We start from the raw sequence: 18,842 nt of genomic DNA on the forward strand, positions 1-18,842 counted from the left end.
TATCTATTTTATATGTAGTAATGTGTGTATATTAATCCCAAATTCCCAGTTTATCTTCTTCCCATAGCTGCTATCCCTTTTGGTAGCCATAAGGTCAGGTTCTATGTGAGTCTATTTCTGCTTTGTAAATAAATTCATTTGTATCTTTTTTTTAGATTCCACTTGTAAGTGATATCATATATTTGTCTTTGTCTGATTTACTTCACTCAATATGATAATCTCTAGATTCATCCATGTTGCTGCAAATGGCATTATTTCATTCTTTATTATGACTGAGTAATAAATATTCTTTATCCATTCATCTGCCTGTGGGTATTTAGGTTGCTTCTATGTCTTGTTGCTATTTTTGTTGTTGTTGTTTTTGGTCGCTAAGTCGTGTCCAACTCATTTGTGACCCCATGGGCTATAGCCCACCAGGCTCCTCTGTCCACGGGATTTGTAGGTTTCCTTTTTCCTTCTCAGAGGATCTTCCTGACCCAGAGAGTGAATCTGAATCTTCTGCACTGGCAGGAGGATTTTTTTTTAACCACTGAGCCACCAGGGAAACCGTTCCATGTCTTGACTATTGTAAACAGTGCTGCTATAAATGTTGGAATGCCTGTATCTTTTCAAATTAGAATTTCCTTTGGATATATGCCCAGGGGTGGGATAGCAGGATCATATGATTAATTCCTTTCTCTCCACAGTCTCTCTGGCTGTGTCTATTATCAGTAGACTTTTTAAATAATGGCCATTCTGATCTGAGAGTGATACTTCATTGTAGTTTTGTATTTTTCTAAAATTAGCAATGTATGTATATGTGCATGAACAGTCATGTCCAAGTCTGTGCAACTGCATGAATTGTAGCCTGCCAGGCTCCTCTTTCTCCAGGCAAAAAAACTGGAATGGGTTGCCATTCCCTTCTCCAGGGGATCTTCACAACCCAGGGATTGAAACCGGGTCTCCTGCTTTGCAGGCAGATTCTTTACTGTCTGAGCCACCAGGGAAGCCCCAAATTAGCAATATTGTGCATCTTTTCATGTGCCTATTGGCCATCTGTATGTCTTTTTCTGAGAAATTTCTCTTTAGGTCTTCTGACCATTTTCTGATTGCATTGTTTGCTTTTTTATATTTAGCTGTATGAGTTATTTATATATTTTGGAAATTAATCCCTTGACATCTCCCAGTCCATAGGTTGTCTATTCACTTTGTTTATGGGTTTATTTGCTGTGCAAAAGTTTTTAAGTTTAATTTGGCCCTATTTGTTTATTTTTCTATTTGTATTACTCTAGGAGATGAATATAAAAAAAATTTTCCTGCAGTTTATTTCACTGTTCTGCCAATGTTTTCCTCTAGGAGTTTTATAGTATCTGGTCTTACATTTAGGTCTTTAATCCATTTTGTATATGATTTGTATATGATATTAGAGAATGTTCTATCTTCAATCATTTACATATAGCTGTCCTGTTTTCCCAGCACCACTTATTGAAGAGACTATCTTTTCTCCATTGTAAATTCTTATCTCTTCTCACAGCCTTTATTTTAAAGTCTATTTCGTCTGATATAAGTGTGGCTACTCCAGCTTTCTCTTTTAAAAATTGTATTTATTTATTGGCTGTGCTGGGTCTTCATCACTATGCACAGGCTTTCTCTAGTTGTGGTGAGTGGGGGCCACTCTTGTAGTGTGTGAGTTCATTTAGTGTGTGCAGTGAGTGAGCTCTCATTGTGATAGTTTCTCTTGAAGAGCACGGGCTCTGGGTAGGTGTGCTTCAGTAGTTGTGGCACACTGGCTCTGCAGCACTGGCTTGGCAGTTGTGCATGGGCTTAGTTTTCCCACTAAGGCATGTGGCATCTTTCCAGACCAGGGATTGAACCCATATCCCCTATGCTGGCAGGAGGATTCTTAACCACTGGACCACCAAGGAATTCCCTCTAGCTTTCTTTTGATTTCCATTTTCATGAAATACCTTTTACTAATCCCCTCGCTTTCAGTCTGTGTATATCTCTAGATCTGAAGTGAGTCTTTTGTAGGCAGCACAAATGGAAGCTGTTTCTTTACCCATTCAGTCAGTCTATATCTTTTGGTTGGATCATTTAGTCCATTTATGTTTAAGGCAATTATTGGTATATATGTTCCCATTGGTTTCCCAAGTGGCTCAGTGGTAAATTATTTACCTGCCAAGCAGGAGATGCAGGTTTGATCTCTGGGTCAGGAAGATCCCCTGGGGAAGGAAATGACAACCCACTCCAGTATTCTTGCCTGGAATATCCCATAGACAGAGGAGGCTGGCGGGCTACAGTCATGGGGTCGCAGAGTCAGACATGACTCAGTGACTAAACAACAGCAGCAGTAGCTTGTTCCTATTGTCATTTTATCAATTGTTTTGGGTTTGTTTTGTAGGTGTTTTTTCCCCTTACTTCTTTTGTTCTCTTCTTTTGTGATTTGATGACTATCTTTAGTATTATGTTTGGATTTCTTTTTCTTTTTCTGTGTGAATATTTATTATAGATTTTTGTTTTGTGGTTACCATGAGGTTTTTGCACAGCAATCTATCTATCTATATAGATAGATAGATACTTTGCATTTGTATTCTCCTCCCCTCATGATTACTGTTTTTGATATTATTTTCTAATCTAAATATTTTGTGTATCCCTTAACTTCTTATTGTGGATATGAATGAATTTATTACTTTTGTCTTTTAATCTCCCTACTAGCATTTATTACTTTTGTCTTTTATTCTCCCTACTAGATTTCCTACTTTTATTCTATGAAAACTGAAGTGTTTTTGAACTTGTGCTCCACTACTTAATGGGCTTCCCTGGTGGTTCAGATGATAAATCTGACTGCAATGCAGGAGACCTGGTTTCAGTCCCTGGGTTGCCAAGATCCCCCGGAGAAGGGACTGGCAACCCATTCCAGTATTCTTGCTTGGGAAATCCCATGGACAAAGGAACCTAGCAGGCAGTCACAAAAGTCAGACACGACTTAGTGACTAAACCACCACCACTTAATAACTTTGTGACTGTTAGCACATTAAATACACTACTTCAGTGTTTTTTAATTTGTAAGATGAGGATAAATGTCTACCTTAGCAATTATCCAGATAATTAAAGGAAATAAATATTAATTGAAAGCATTTAGCCTAGTCCCTAACATATAAGAAGCACTTCTTGAAAGAAAGCTGTTATTATTATTATTTTGAATGATTATAGAGATCCAGGGAAGGTCTTTGTGTATGTATGTGTACATTTGGGTAATTCTGACCAAGATTATGGTGAACTAGCTAATGAAATAGGCCACAGGGAAATATTTGGAGACTTGCTGCAGAGATGAAGTAATGATGAAGGCTGACCTCGGGTAGTAGAGGCAGAGACGGAGGGACTACAGAAGCTGGGGAGGGACATAATGTGAGGCATTTTTGAAGTGTACTTAATAGGTCTGTGTAGTTGCATAGGGATGCAAGGGTAGAGAAAAGGAGGGGTTAAAGTTACCCTAAAGTCAGGAGCCCGGGGGTGTTGACTAAGAATAATACGTGTAATGGGGAAGTTTCCAGAGGAAGCTGGTGCATTTGGAAATAAGGAAAAGATTTGGAGACTGATAGTTGTTGAAGCCATGGGAAGAAGGACTGATCCAGAAAAACATATAAAGTGAGAAGAGGAAACATGAAAGGGCCATGGGGAAAATTCCCCAGTTTAAGAGTTAAAAGTTTAAAGACTGAGACAGAAGAATGGTCAGAGAGACAGGAGGAAACTTGGAGACAATGGTATTATGGAAGCAAAAGGAAAAGGACATTTCAAGAAATGAGGGATAGTTATTGGGGTAGCAGAATGCACAACAAGTAAGCTTATATGCAGGGGCTTCCTACACAAAGTTTAGTGCTATGTGTAAAAGTCAAGTTCACTGTGTATGTGAGTGTGTTGGGAGGGTGCTCTGCTCCAGGAATTTATTCAGGAACCCAGGTTGATGCAACCAGACATTTTAATCCTTTCCTTTCTGGGTCACCTTGAGAGTGGATCCCATACCAGACAAGTGGAAGCAAAGAGCTTAGAGAAGAAAATGGAGGGGCAAAACCACTCAAGCATAGCACCAGGCCTAAAAGTCGCACAGAGCACATCACACGAAGAGAACCCAATTATACAACCACACCTGAAGGCTGGGGAATGTAGTCTAGCCAAGGACCTAGGAAGGAGAGAAGCTGCCCATGGTCTCTGCTGCAGGAAGGTTAAAAAGTTTGGTTTGAAAGGAGACTGAAGAGATTGTGCAGTTTGGCAATTAGACATTGGTGACCTCCCTCTGCAAGAATATTTAGCAGAGCCCTGGAGGTGGAAGTGGAATGGCCAAATATAGGGCTCAGCTGATCAAAGAAAGAAGACAGGCTTCACACCCTGTTCTTTCCAGGAATTACCAGGAGCTATCATCAGCTTGCATGCTAGTCACCTGGCTGCTGCAGGGTGGGAAAGCTTATCAATAGAATCAGGCCCAAAGCTTTTTCTTTCTGCAGAAAACTTCGGGGTGTTGCGATCACTGTGGCGATGTTCCCAGAGCTCCAGCTTGACTGTCTAGAGCCCAGTAAACCCTGCGCCCCCGCCCATAGCATGTGGGGCTGGCAGGGATCTGAAGGGAGGAGGCATCTGTTGCCTGAGTGTGTGCAGTATGTGTGTGTACACGTCCCTGAGTGTGCATATCTTCCTGCATTGTCTATTTGAAGATGATATTTGTACTCTGTCCCTCTTTGGATTTTTGGTAGCAAAGTTTAATTCTTAATTTGCTTATTTTCCAAGAGCTAAACCCACAGATATCATGAGGTGATTCAGTGTACAATCATTGTCATAAGAAATGCCCTTACATAGGCTTAACTGAAGAAAATAATTATTATCTGACACACACACACATTCCAGTTCACATGCTAAAGGCTACTGTTTTTTGTTATTTAGTTGCTAAGTCATGTCTGAATCTTTTGTGACCCTATAGACTACAGCCTGCCAGGCTTCTCTGTCCGTGGGATTTTCCAGGCAAGAATACTGGAATGGGTTGCCATTTCCTTCTCCAGGGATCTTCCCAACCCAGGGATCAAACTCACGTTTTCTGCAATGCAGAATGACAGGCAATGTCAATGGCAGGCAGATTCTTTGTCACTGCAGCAGCAGGGAAACCCAAAGGCTATTGTTGCTGCTGCTGCTGCTAAGTCGCTTCAGTCGTGTCCAACCCTGTGCGACCCAATGGACTGCAGCGCACCAGGCTCCCCCGTCCCTGGGATTCTCCAGGCAAGAACACTGGAGTGGGTTGCCATTTCCTTCTCCAATACATGAAAGTTACAACCCTCTAAATAAGACTTTCAGTGGGGGGCTGGCTAGAGTCGTGAGAATTCTGCCCTCTCGAACACATATACTTAATCACACATTCAACCTACAACTTTCCCCAGCAGGATATGTAACTGGGTTTCTCCTAGTGGAGTGGATTCATTTTTATTGATTGAACAAACATTTAGAGAAAGCACACTGAATCTGAGGAACCCATTTTAGGCCCTGAGAATTGCTGTAAAACTCCGACCACTCTATCGTTTCCTACCGTACCTTTTAAAGTTACATCATGAGTGTACTCTAGCTGTTTCAGAGTCTGCTAGTTCCATGGGGGAATCTGGAAGAGAGAGAAATTTTTTTCACCAAAGGGATGAGGGTGGGTGCTATGTTTGTGACTTCCTCAGCTCTGAGAGGACAGCGAGGCTCTACATGTGTGGCGCAGGCTGTGGTGTAGGCATTATATGGAGCCTCAATCTTCCGAACTCTTTCTCTCATGAGTCTCTGTGAACTGCAAGCTTAGACAAGCCTTGAAGTCACTAGGATGGTTAAGTCACTAATTTAAACTAGTTGAAATAAGCAGAACACCCTGCCAACACACACACACACACACACACACACACACACACAATTTGAATTGTAATACATAATTCTTTAAGTATCAAATTTCTCCCAATCTGACACTAATTATAAAAATGCAACTAAAGCGTAACCAAATCAAGGAATGAAATATAAAGAAGATATTTCAAATAAGAGATACTATCTTCTAGTGGTGAAAAAAAATCTATTGACATGGGGACTAGCAGGGGTAGGAAGATGGTTTTAAGGAAGTGGGGAGATGAAACTGAAGTCCAGAAGAAGAGATTTAAGAGGTGTCAAGCAGGACAGATGGAAGAGAAGAGAGAGGAAAATAGGAGACTCAAGACAGAGAGGGCCACTGCCAAGAAGTTTGCTTGTGTCATTCTGATGTCAAGACTAAGGCACTCATTAGTTATTTCAAATGAAAATTTCTTGGCAAGCACATATCTTGAGGATCACGTTGCTGTACAAAAGCCCAGTTAACGTCCTTCGATGGGGTGACGTCATCTCTCCTCATCCAGAATTGCACACAGAGAGCTTTCACCTTCCTTCCATGAGCTAAATGGACTCTCAGAGGCAAATGATATTTAATTGATCTTCACTTGTTCTAGCACTTTACAGGTTTGAGGTTTTCTACTAGAATTATTTAATATAGTTTTAAAATAGCCCCCTTTTAGCTATTTGTGTCCTTTTTGGAGGTGTTGAATGTGGAAGCAATTATCCTTTTCATGACAGGATTTTTTTTTTCTTGGCTCAGTAAAGCTTTGTGCTTTGTGACACCTGATGCGTAGGTAAGGAATCAGGCTTATTTTCTATTAATTTGCAGTGAGTTTCTTTCCCTTAGAGACCTGAAGGGGTAGGATGTATGCTTCTCTGAGAGATAAACCACAATCTGTTAAGTGTGTAGGAGGACACTAAAAGCTGGAAAAGATTATGTTCTAGCAAAGGAAAATGTGGAAATCTTCCTTTTGTGTTACTCCATAAACATGGCAGAAAGGCAAAAAAGAGCTGATTAAGTGGTTTCATGGGAAGTAACCTAGAAAAGGACAGTCTTTGGGGTTGAATTATTTCTTCTCTTCTAAATTGGAATCTTTTTTAGAGTGTGTGAAGTATCATATTTTTAGTTGATGGGCCCATGAATTTGAAAGGCTCAGGTTCCTACTAGTGTTCAGTAAGCTGAGGCACTGCCAGCAGAAAAGATAAAATAAGCTCCCAGATTTCATCGAGGGTGTCTGATGTGTGCCAAGAGAATTTATTTTTCACATTCAAAGAGAATAAGTTTTTGTTGTTCACAGAATGATGAGCATACCAGCGTAGATAGTGTGCGTTCTGCCTAAACCATGGCAGTAGTGAACTGTCTGGGAGAATGTAAGATGTTTTATACTGCATGAAACTGAAGCCAAAATACATTAGAAAATACAACTGCTTTCTCCGTTTTCAGATTCTAGCGAGAAAGTAGATCATTTCAAAGTTGCCTAGCAAACTGACACTCCCCAAAGATGAACAAATATCACCCCAGGGCCAGAGGTGGATAGGAATGGCATGTCATAAAGGCGTTTTCAGAACCCAATGATCCTTTGTGAAACATGGGCAGTATTTACAGGGGGTTGAAGTCAGTTAGGGCAAAATCATCTTAGTAACTTCTGTAGAGCATTTCCAATGGGGCAGCCATTTTACTGAGTCCTTTATGTGTACCATCTTAGACATTGATCACCTCTAGGAAATAGTTATGATTATCGTCTTCTGCAAATGAGAAAATCAAGATAGAGAGAGGTTAAGTAATTCTGTCAGGGAAACACTGCTCATAAACAGGGGAGGAGAAGCATGAAGAGCACTGGAATTGAATTCAAAGGATCAGAGTCCCAAGACTGTGGACTCAGCTGTATGGAACACAGAATCTGGAAATCCTTTTACGATTGGGACAGCTGAGGGGTCCAAGTCTGGTTGGCTCACAGAGATACTGGTGATCAAGGCCATCTATATAGGAAAAGTGGAAATGGATAGAGTTTGCCTTTGGTTTCTCTTGCCTTCTCTTTATCCACCTTCAAGGGTTCCCACCACTTGTTCTAACCCTGCTCCTGATTGCAAATTGAAGTCTCATTTCTAGAGCATTTTTTTCCTAGGAGGGATTACTATTAGAAGTAAATTATAATACCAGTTTATAAAATATTAAGGAGTCACTCCTTTAAGGGGTCTTGGTATTTCAATAGGAAATTTTTGAATGATAAAATATTTTCAAAACACATAGGGATCATTTCTAAAAGTGATGCTTCATTTCAAACCAATGGGGATGGTATTTTTCAACTGAAGCCCTCAAAGCACATTGTGGAATGGTGGTGGCAACTTTCTTGTCTCTTGCAAAGTCCTCTTTTATTACAGAAATGGAAAGAGAGAACTGAAAGAAGGAGGAAACATTTTGAGGATGGGAAGTGATGCAAAAGGGGGGAAGACAAGCACAAAATCTCATAATGGGGTGGTGAGTTCAAACTCCACCTCTGCTAGTGTCTAGCCATGTGACTAGGATGCATGTTGGCAGTCAGGACCTTCTCAGTCAGTGCTGATGCCCTCCCCTTCTACCCCTGCCATACTGTCTGAGAGCTGAGAGGAGGGACCAGATCAGGAAGGGAAATGCTAGAGACTGATAGAGGAGGACTGTCTAGAAGAAAAAGACACTAAGTTATGAGGCTGAGTTGTTAAGGTGAATCAATGGCATTGCATTCATTCATTCATTCATTTAATGGATATTTATTGATTGCTTCTGCAATTCTCTTGGGTCTGAGACTAGACTCACTTGGATTAGCTCTACACTGCATTTTGAAATGCTGATTTTGCAGAATTGTGTCTTTATACACTTCAGTTCAGTTCAGTCGCTTAGTCGTGTCCAACTCTTTGCAACCCCATGAATCGCAGCACGCCAGGCCTCCCTGTCCATCACCAACTCCCGGAGTTCACTTAGACTCACATCCATCGAGTTTGTGATGCCATCCAGCCATCTCATCCTCTGTCATCCCCTTCTCCTCCTGTCCCCAATCCCTCCCACCATCAGAGTCTTTTCCAATGAGTCAACTCTTCGCATAAGGTGGCCAGAGTACTGGAGTTTCAGCTTTAGCATCATTCCTTCCAAAGAAATCCCAGGGCTGATCTCCTTCAGAATGGACTGGTTGGATCTCCTTGCAGTCCAAAGGACTCTCAAGAGTCTTCTCCAACACCACAGTTCAAAAGCATCAATTCTTTGGTGCTCAGCCTTCTTCACAGTCCAGCTCTCACATCCATACATGACCACTGGAAAAAACAGAGCCTTGACTAGACGAACCTTTGTTGACAAAGTAATGTCTCTGCTTTTCAATATGCTATCTAGGTTGGTCATAACTTTTCTTCCAAGGAGTAAGCGTCTTTTAATTTCATGGCTGCAGTCACCATCTGCAGTGATTATGGAGCCCAGAAAAATAGTCTGACACTGTTTCCCCATCTATTTCCCATGAAGTGGTGGGACCAGATGCCATGATCTTCGTTTTCTGAATGTTGAGCTTTAATCCAACTTTTTCACTCTCCTCTTTCACTTTCATCAAGAGAATCTGATAAAGTCAACCAACTTAAGGTATTAAGTCCAGGTATTCTCTTGATCCTTCTTCAAATAAAGCTTCCAGTGGGAACTTCGGAATGTTAAGCAAATACCATTTTCTATCTTACCACATTATCCTAGACTACTCTGGCCAGAATGTTTATTTAAGCAGCACATATTTAATCAGCAGATCTACCACTAACCATGGCCCCTGCTCTCTCTGGTAGGTACACACATGTGGTTGGGAAAATATCAAAAATATAGTCACTGATTACCTACTTGTGAAACTCCACAGTTCCCAAGTTAACCACAGCAATTGAAATCACATAGGATGATGTAAACCACTGGATTATTAAGAGCTGCTTAGGATTTTAATCGACGATCATGGATTACATTCTTGTTCTTCAGCCACGGCCATGTGCAACATAGTGCTGCATGATAATATACCTCCAGCTTTTGACTTAAGATTATAGGTCAAAAGGGATAGATATTAGTCAGGACTAATTTCAAGATCTAAAAGAGGTTGACCTTAGTCATCCTGCTTTGACTATGCTATTGGGAGTTTGCACCCAACTGCTCCCTGTGTATACTGGCCTCACCAGCCTGCACACACAAAATAAGGCCATGATGATGTTAATTCCTGCATTTCCCTGGTCTTGTAGTTCTCTTATTATCAAACTGTTGCTCCTCTCCAGCCCAACTCTCCCACCTTCTCCCAGCCGGGAGGGCTGTCTCACAGGGGCTCAGAGGGAAGTCTGCACCCACTGAGGACAGCTGCTGCCTCACAGCTCTGTCCAGCATCTGCTGTGCCAGTTACCACTGCTCCTTGGGAAGAAAGCTGCTCTCCACAGACACTGTGTCCTGGGCTTCCCAGTGTGTCAGCTGGTGCCATGTGCTCTTCAGGCTACACCAAATTGCTGGAGCTACAGTGCATTCCACAGGGAAAAAGAAAGACTCTTCCCCTCACCAACTCAGTACCCTGCCTGTCACCTGGTCCCTGAGCTAGAACTACCAGGCACAAGCAAACGAGGTTTTCAGATTTTTGCCTCTCCCCCTACCATCTTTCCAATGCACCTCATGAGGTGATGTCAGGGACTTCCAGAAAGACATATCATCTCCTCCAATATTTTCAACTCTGCCCTCTCTCCCCCAGGTCCCCACAAACCAACTTTGCTCCCTCTCAGTTCAGCCAAAAGCTAAAAACCTTTATGGGTGTCCATGTATGCAATCTATAACTTATGGATCACTGGTCTCATCTTCCCAGTCTCCATTTAGGCTCATTCGGGCCCATGCTGCTACCCATTCATAAAATTGTCTGGTTTTGCTGAATTCATAACCACAGGGAACTGAGGGGTCTGGTGGGGTCTGAGGGGTCTGGAGCCATTTGGCAGTAAAGAGAACCCATATGAGAACCACCCCCAACTGAAGGCATCACAGTGCTGGATAGAAGAGCTGCTTTTGAGGAGTTTATGAACTCTTTCCAGCATGACTGCCTGCTGAGGGAGATGGAGCTCAAAATGTGGAAGGTAATTTGGCCTAGAAGACACACCTGCATGTAGCTAAGAAAAAGGTTCCTGTGGGCTTCAACACAGCATGGAGGTTCAGTCTCTGCCCTTCAGTTCTCTTAGGGCATGGGAAGGCAGGGAGTTGTGGAATTCAGATGGGGCAAAGGCACACCATCTTCATCACATGGACTTCAGAGGGGACCAAGAGACAGAACACTCGGGGAGTGATGTTGCTCTCTGTACAGGCACAGGGTGCCATGTTTTACTGACCCCAGAATCCTCAGGGCTAGGCAGCAAGAAGGCACTGTTTCCTTTATGACTTCATCCCCTCTTACCTTTTGACTTAAAACAGGACCTCCAGTCATTCATTCTGGAATCAAAGACCTCAAGGTCTTGAAAACAACGCAGTCTGGATTTGAAGGATTCCTCAAGGACCAGTTCACCACCCTCCCTGAGGTGAAGGACCGGTGCTTTGCCACCCAAGTGTACTGCAAGTGGCGCTACCACCAGGGCAGAGACGTGGACTTTGAGGCCACCTGGTACGAAGAAGGGCTAGGGTTTGGCACTGGCACGGGTAGTGTCCGCCCTCTTTTCCAGGGGCCTAGGGGTCTTCAATCTGAAAGAGAAACTTGGAGGCCATTTAGTTCAGCCTCCCCACTGTAAGAAATCCCTTCTGATGGATAACAGAAAGAACACTGGTCCTACTCTGAGTTAGTAAGCCTGCACTTGAATCCTAGGTGCTCTTAGCTGGAACAGCCTTAAGTGGACTGCCTGATTTCTCTGATGCTCTCTTTCCTAACTGACTAAATCAGTAGTACACAAACATGATTGGGTATGAGAACCACTTGAAGGGTTTGTTACACTGTAGCTCACTGAGCCCATCCCCAGAGGTTCTGATTCTGTGGCCTGGAATGGGGCCCGAGAACTTGCATTTTCTAACAAACTCCCAGGTGTTGCCCATGCTGCTGGACCAGAGGCCACACTTCCAGAATCGCTGGATCAAATGAGGATAGTGGCCTTGTCACTTCATAGCAGGTGCAGGGAGAGCTAAACCAGGCTGACCAAACTCGTCCCAGTCTGTCAAGGGCTTTCCTGATTTTAACATTGAAGGTCCCATGTCCTAGGAAACCTCTTGGTCCCAGTCAAATTGGCCACCGTAGGCCAAACTCAAAATGAGATGACAGTTACAGAAGCATTTTCTAAATAAGTTCTTTAACATTGTAAAGGTATGGCTTTTATTTTAACATCCTAGACAAGGAGTGATTAGGCCTCTGAATTCCCAGTTTGCTTTTGACCAGGTATCTCATTCCTTTGTCGAAGTTCCAATTGTTAGAAACTTGTACCCTGTGATGAGCTAGAATCTGCCTCCGGTAGCTTCCTCCCACGGGCAGAGTGTTGCTCTGCTCCTTTTATTATATGCTAGGTTGGAAATGCTTGAAGAGAACCTCACCTCAGTCTTTTTTTTTTTCCCTTGTTTTTTCAAGTGTTACCCATGGGCAGCAGTCTGATGTATTTATGTTGAAATGAGTATGAAATTGAGATAGTCAGGGTACCAGTTGGGCCTCCCACTGAGGAGGACTGAGAGTAGATCATTTAATTTTTAAGCTCATATTCCTTCCAAATTGGGGAAATAATAATAGGAACTGCCTCAGGTACATTGAGAAAATTTAATGAAGTAATCACATAAAACACTTAGCCTACAGCCTGGCATGGTAAAACCCCTGAAAAAATGCAGCAATTCAAGCAACCAGCCAAGCCAAGCAGTACAAAGGTTAGAATATGAGGAAGTCTTCTTCATAAATTCTTCAAGCATGGAGGGAAACTTAGCCTGGAATGCCCATTGAGCCCTGGTGCCAGATTATGAAGATAGCCTAGTTATGCTCAACATGTCTGTTGACTGGTGTGTGTGTGTGTGTAAGGAAATTAGAAGTTAGGTTTTTTTTTTTTTTTTTGGCAATATAATATATTCCTGTGCTGTGCTAAGTCACTCTGTCGTGTCTGACTTTTTGCGCCCCTGTGGACTGTAGTCCACCCAGCTCCTCTCTCCATGGGATTTTCTAAGTGAGAATACTGGAGTGGGTTGCCATGCCCTCCTCCAGAGGATCTTCCCAACCCAGGGATTGAACCTGCATTCCTTAGGTCTCTTGCATTGGCAGGCACGTTCTTTACCACTAGCCCCACCTGGGAAGTCCCTATAATCCTCTCTAAAGCCAGCAATAAAATTGTTTTGGGAGGAGGGGACAGAGAGGTCTCCACATCTTAGTTTCGCAGTGAATTCCCAAAGACCACCCTGTGGGAGCTCTCAGTTCTCCTTTCTGTGTTCTAGGGAGGCTGTCAGGAGCATTGTCCTGAAGAAGTTCGCTGGACCCTATGACAAAGGCGAGTACTCGCCCTCAGTCCAGAAGACCCTCTATGACATCCAGGTGCTCTCCCTGAGCCAGCTTCCTGAGGTACGTTTTGTCACTTGCCATTCTGAAGACTGAGAGAACTTTCTGTGTCTCCTGTTAGCTCTGAGAAAGAGCTGAGAGTTAAAATAAGAAAGTGGAAGACACATGAAAAATGACATCTGTTGTTGCTCAAAAGCTTGTTATAGCAAGTGAGAAAAGAGAAAAAAAGTGGAAAAATCTGTGCAACCTGAAAACATAGGCCACTGCTGTAGTTCTTTAGTTTTCTTGAAGATTCTGAGTCTCTTCAATCTGCTACAATTTGAGTCTCATATTTAGGACACTCGAATGGCCTGAAGGAGGGGTAATTATCCCAAGGGTCTATGTTTCAGGAGAGCCAGAGAATGAAGGATAGAAGCAGAGAGACTGCATCCATCCATCCATTTGATATTATTGAATGTTACTTTGTCTCTATCAGCACATGAGAAAATCAGGGATAAATTAGACATAGAGTCCCATAGACTCTACCCTCAATGAGTTCATCATTCAGTGAAAGAAGAAAATAAGTAAGCTAACAATTCAATAAACAATAGAATATTATGGAAATTCGGAAGATGGCACCTAACTCAAGTATATGGGAAGTGCCTGTCAGGCTCTCTGGAAGGAGAGGTATTTGAGTTGAGCTTTAAGGGACAAGTAGGGGTTTTCTGGGTTCATACTCAAGGGTTGGGGGGGGATAGGTATGGACAACAGGAGGCAGCATGGAACAGGCATTTATTGTTGAAGGTCTGCCACATGTGGAGATCCAGGAGTGAAAGCCCTTCCATGTGCCTAGAGATGAGGTGGGAAGCAGGTCTGGAGGGCTTTGTGGTCTTTGTAGAGTCTATATTTCATCCTGAAAAAATCTTAGGAGCCACCAAGGGGTCTAAGCAAGGTGCCATGCTACCAGCTTTGCACTCTAGAAAGACCGACTGCTCTGAAAGATGTGTGATAGATTAAAAGGATGATGGGCCATAGACAAGGAGACCTATTGGGCAAGAGGGAATCCCACCATGGCCCAGAGGCCCCCTCAGGCCATCTTCTACCTATGCTTCTCTCTACTGGAAGAGGCACGTCAAGGGAGTGAACACTTCAGGAGCCCATGCTTCCCCTTCTAGACAATTTTCTGGGATGTTTGCTATCAGGCAACTTGACATGCAAGCTGGAATATCCACCCACATGAGTCCAAGAGAGAGGGTAGGGTGGGCCAGGGGTTGGGGGCTGGCTCTTCCCATGCTACCAGGTCCTGGCCCGATGCTGCAAGGAGTCAGAGGATTTAAAATTTGGTCCCAGCCTTTCGGATAGTTGTGAAGGACGATCTGTTAAGTTACAGAGATAGAACATATTTCTATCTCTGTATTTTAGCTTGATTCATAACTTTAAATCTTTAAACATGTGGTATGAGTGTGTGCTAAGTCACTTCAGTTGTGTCCAACTCTTTACAACCTTATGGACCATAGCCCACCAGGCTCCTCTGTCCATGGGATTCTCCAGGCAAGAATACTGGAGTGCGTTGTCATTTCTTCCTCCAAGGAATCTTCCCAACCTAGGGATTGAACCCACGTCCCCTGCATCTCTTGCATTGGCAGGTGGGTTCTTTACCACTAGCGCCACCTAGGAAGTGCAAAACATCTGGTGTGGGGACCTCCAGATGCTCACTCCAGGGCCTGCAAATGTCGAGGACAGGCCTGGAGAGGAGGGTATGGACTGAGCGGGAACTGAGGAGGTTGACGGGCCGACATCTGGAGGACAGCTGGATGCTGAATATCTTCCAGGTGTCTGACCCCAGGAGATTTTACTTTTCTGAGAAATGGATTTCATACACGGAGGGAGGAACGAGTCCATCATTTAATAATAGTACTAGCGAGAGAGAACAGCGTCGAGCAGTAGAGGAACACCAGAGGGTGTCCTGGAGACAGAGGTGGAATCTGAGTAATGAGCTAATTGGAGGTTGGGGGCGAGTAGTGATAGAGACAGATTCCCAGTTTTCCAACGTGATACGTATTATTGTGGATTCCAGATAGAAGATATGGAAATCAGTCTGCCGAACATTCACTACTTTAACATAGACATGTCCAAAATGGGACTGATCAACAAGGAAGAGGTAAGAGAACTTTTAAAAAATTTAAAGAACATTTCCCTGCCTTGCCCACCTTTTAACCCTCTTTGTAAACTTGGGGTGGTACAACTGCCACAACTTTTAATAGCTGTTGCTGTTGGGATATTTATAGTTGCAACTGTTTAGAGCCCACTTAGACTCTGGCCTTTCAATATCTGAGGCTGGGATGGCCTAGAGGTGGATGAATGCTTATAGAGGAGGCTTGAAAGCTGCAGAGAGTAAAAGACAAAGAAAGAACAGAGTGTGCTGAAAGAAACAGTTCTGAAATCCACTTCTCCAAAAGGTGCCACAGAAGGTCACTGCTTCATTATTTTTCCATCACAAGGTGATAAGAAGAAAGGAAGAAGATTATATTTTTATTTTCTTCTATCATCCCTAACTTTTAGATAGTCAGTTTGAATAGCATGCAATGAACACACACAAAATGAAAGATATTTGTGTTTCTAATTGCAATTACAGCAGGCAAGACGAGGAAGTTCAGTTTTCGAAAGGAAACCTGGCCTTAGAAAAAGCACTTAACCATGACTTGGTTTTAGCCACGGCAGAAGGTTCAGCCAAGTTAGTGTGTCTCATTAACCAGCCTGAAGCCCCAACAGATAGGCTTGCTGTGCTCAGTCCTGGGAGATCAGAACTGTCCCTCCCCACTTGGATCATTCTCAGACTGGCAGGATTTTTCTGATCCATCTTCCCATTGGCTTCCAGTGTGCTAAAAAACCACCATTCTGTTGGCTGCTTCTAGTGTTGTTGGGGAAGTGAGATAGGAAGGGACCCTCTATTACCATGGCTGCGCAGCCAGAGAATCATCTCTTTTGATGGAAAAAGGTCAGTGAAGGGTGTCCAGAAGGTCCTACCTTCTGGGCCTGCTGTCCCAGGAGCTTATCAGTCACAGCCGTCTGGCCAGGTACCCTGTTTCTGTTCTGTATGTTATGCTCCATCACGCTGTGTACTGCGACAGCTGTGAGGGAGGCTGGGGAGCAGCGCTGGGTAAGTAAGGTCATGCTGAGGTGCCTGGTATGGCTGAAATAGGGCCCCGAGTTGCAGAGGAGGACAGTCACTGTTCATTCAGCTGGAAGGAGAGGCAGCACTGTTTACTTCAGAGGATGGAGAGGATGTAGATTCCCAGAATGCCACTGTTAATTTGGATGTAAAGACTTTTTTGACAGCTTACTTTCTAAAGGGAAGAAAAGGGACATGTTCAGCAAAGATGAAACCAATGGGCCCCAAATAGAGAAAGGCTCAGGCTCATGGCTAGAGCAGTGCTTAGCTCAGGAACCCCAACCCAAGGAGGAGGGTCTCCCAAGGCTCCTGATACCCCAGGCCTGCAGTGATCCTAGCTCGATGGTATTCTGGCAGACCGAGGCCACTGTGTCTTTTGCTCTAAGAAGTCAGACTCAAAACTTCCCCTGGAGACCTGCAGGCAGGAAGGCCTGAGATCCTTTGGGTCAGGCTCTGTGTAAAGGCACCCAAGGGGGTGAACAAACTGTCCCTATGTCTGTGTTTGCACCTTGAGGATGGCTGGTCACTCTTGGGCCCTTACTCAGCAAGTGCCTACAAAGTGAGGGCAACATATGAGAAGCAGGGAGTCAGGACACAAAGAAAACAGCAGAGAAATGACTAATGATAGAGTGGAGGACAGAAGAACTGCAAATGCAGAGCTGTCTGGAGCCAGTTAGTATCAGGCTAAGAGTCCTGAGGACCTCAAATGTTCCTGAGGGCATGACAGTATTATAGCCTTGGACAATGATTGATGTTCAAAGAGAGTCATCAAGCAAAGGCCAAATTGTGTTCACTACACTCTGTTTAAAAAGCAGGGATATGTAATGCATCTGAGAAACATTTATATCCTGATAATTAAACATTTTTGAAAAACTCTTTAATTTTCTGGAAAATTACCTCATCTCTCTTCAGTGTCTCTGAAGTTGCCCTGTGGTTTTTCTACAGGTCTTGTTACCATTAGACAATCCGTATGGCAGAATTACTGGTACAGTCAAGAGGAAGCTGACTTCAAGGCTGTGACATTGTGGCCACCAGTGGGAGTCCATGCTCCATTGAGGCATTCCTTAAGCCACTTGTGATGCTGGAAATCATAGTGCATAGCCATGCAAATTTTCAACCTAGTATGTTGATTTATAGTGTTCATTTTCCTCCTATATGAAAGTGTTTTTTAGCTCAGCAAAGTGTTTTGGGATTAGTAATTAAAAACATGCTTTGTGGATACAGTTTACTTCACAAATGCTGAGTAGTATTAGAATAATCATAAATCAGTATTTCATTTTAGTGGTCTTGGGCCTTCCTATCTTAGAGGAGCTTTAGAATACATTCAATAGGAAGATAATCATGAATCAATGGAGGTGTGATAACAGTTAATCTTGTGAACAAATTTAAGAAGCCAGCTTTGCTTTCATCCTACTGATGCTAAAACTTGCGCCTTGGCAATGCAGAAAATGTAATGATAAAGTAATATTTTGAAAAATATCACCATTGTGACTTCAATTAGACTGAATACTTGAGTTCTTAAATATGCTCTAGCATATGTATTATTGGGAGCTTATTTCTACTCTAAAAGTACTTTTGAAATTTTAATGTATTTGTTTTATGATTTTACAGTCCTTAAAGAATGTTTAGTACACATTGAGGCATTGAAAAAAAGTGTAAATTGTTTTTCTTTGAATAATGCATCACTTTGGCACAAAGAGTCACATTTAATAAATGGTAAGTCATTACCCAGGTGGTTGAATATACATATAGAAAGAAGACTAAAGACTATATGTATGAATATATCAGCAGTGATGATTTCTGGATGGTGGGATTATGAGTGATTTTCATATTTTGTCTTATGATTTTCTGAATCTTCCAGATATGAGCATTTATTACTTTTATAATCAGAGAAATAAATATAATTGATGATTGAAAGATATATGCATAGTTGAATGGTGGTCATCTTTACATCAGTAAACTAACACTACTGTTGTACATATACCATAAAACTTCATAAACTGGAATTTTAGAAACCCATGATAAAAGTTGTTTACATAAACATCCTAGATAACCTTCCTCCATTAAAAAATTGTCATCCTGCTTATTTAACTTATAGGCAGAGTACATCATGTGAAATGCAGGTATATTATCACCCTGCTTATTTAACTTATATGCAGAGTACATGATACGCAATACCAGGCTGGATGAAGTACAAGCTGGAATAAAGATTGCCAGGAGAAATATCAATAAACTCAGATATGCAGATGACACCACCCTAATGGCAAAAAGTGAAAAGGAATTGAAGAGCCTTTTGATGAAGGTGAAAGAGTAGAGTGAAAAAGCTGACTTAAAACTCAACATTTAGAAAACTAAGATCATGGCATCTACTCCCATCACTT

At 42.6% G+C, this 18,842-nt stretch overlaps 1 protein-coding gene across 1 annotated transcript in view; it reads left to right on the plus strand.

Moving 5' to 3' along the window:
• LOC102411007 (uricase) overlaps positions 1–18,382 on the plus strand; it is a 35,432-nt gene extending 17,050 nt beyond the window's left edge. The window contains exons 5-8 of the mRNA XM_006070878.4: positions 11,276–11,462; positions 13,250–13,373; positions 15,367–15,450; positions 17,407–18,382. Coding sequence (XP_006070940.3) covers positions 11,276–11,462; positions 13,250–13,373; positions 15,367–15,450; positions 17,407–17,481 — 470 coding nt within the window. The 3' untranslated portion in view covers positions 17,482–18,382. The remainder of the gene's footprint in view (positions 1–11,275; positions 11,463–13,249; positions 13,374–15,366; positions 15,451–17,406) is intronic.
• Positions 18,383–18,842: the final 460 nt, after the last annotated feature.

The sequence above is a fragment of the Bubalus bubalis genome, chromosome 6, assembly GCF_019923935.1.
Source record: "Bubalus bubalis isolate 160015118507 breed Murrah chromosome 6, NDDB_SH_1, whole genome shotgun sequence".
NCBI lineage: Eukaryota > Metazoa > Chordata > Mammalia > Artiodactyla > Bovidae > Bubalus > Bubalus bubalis.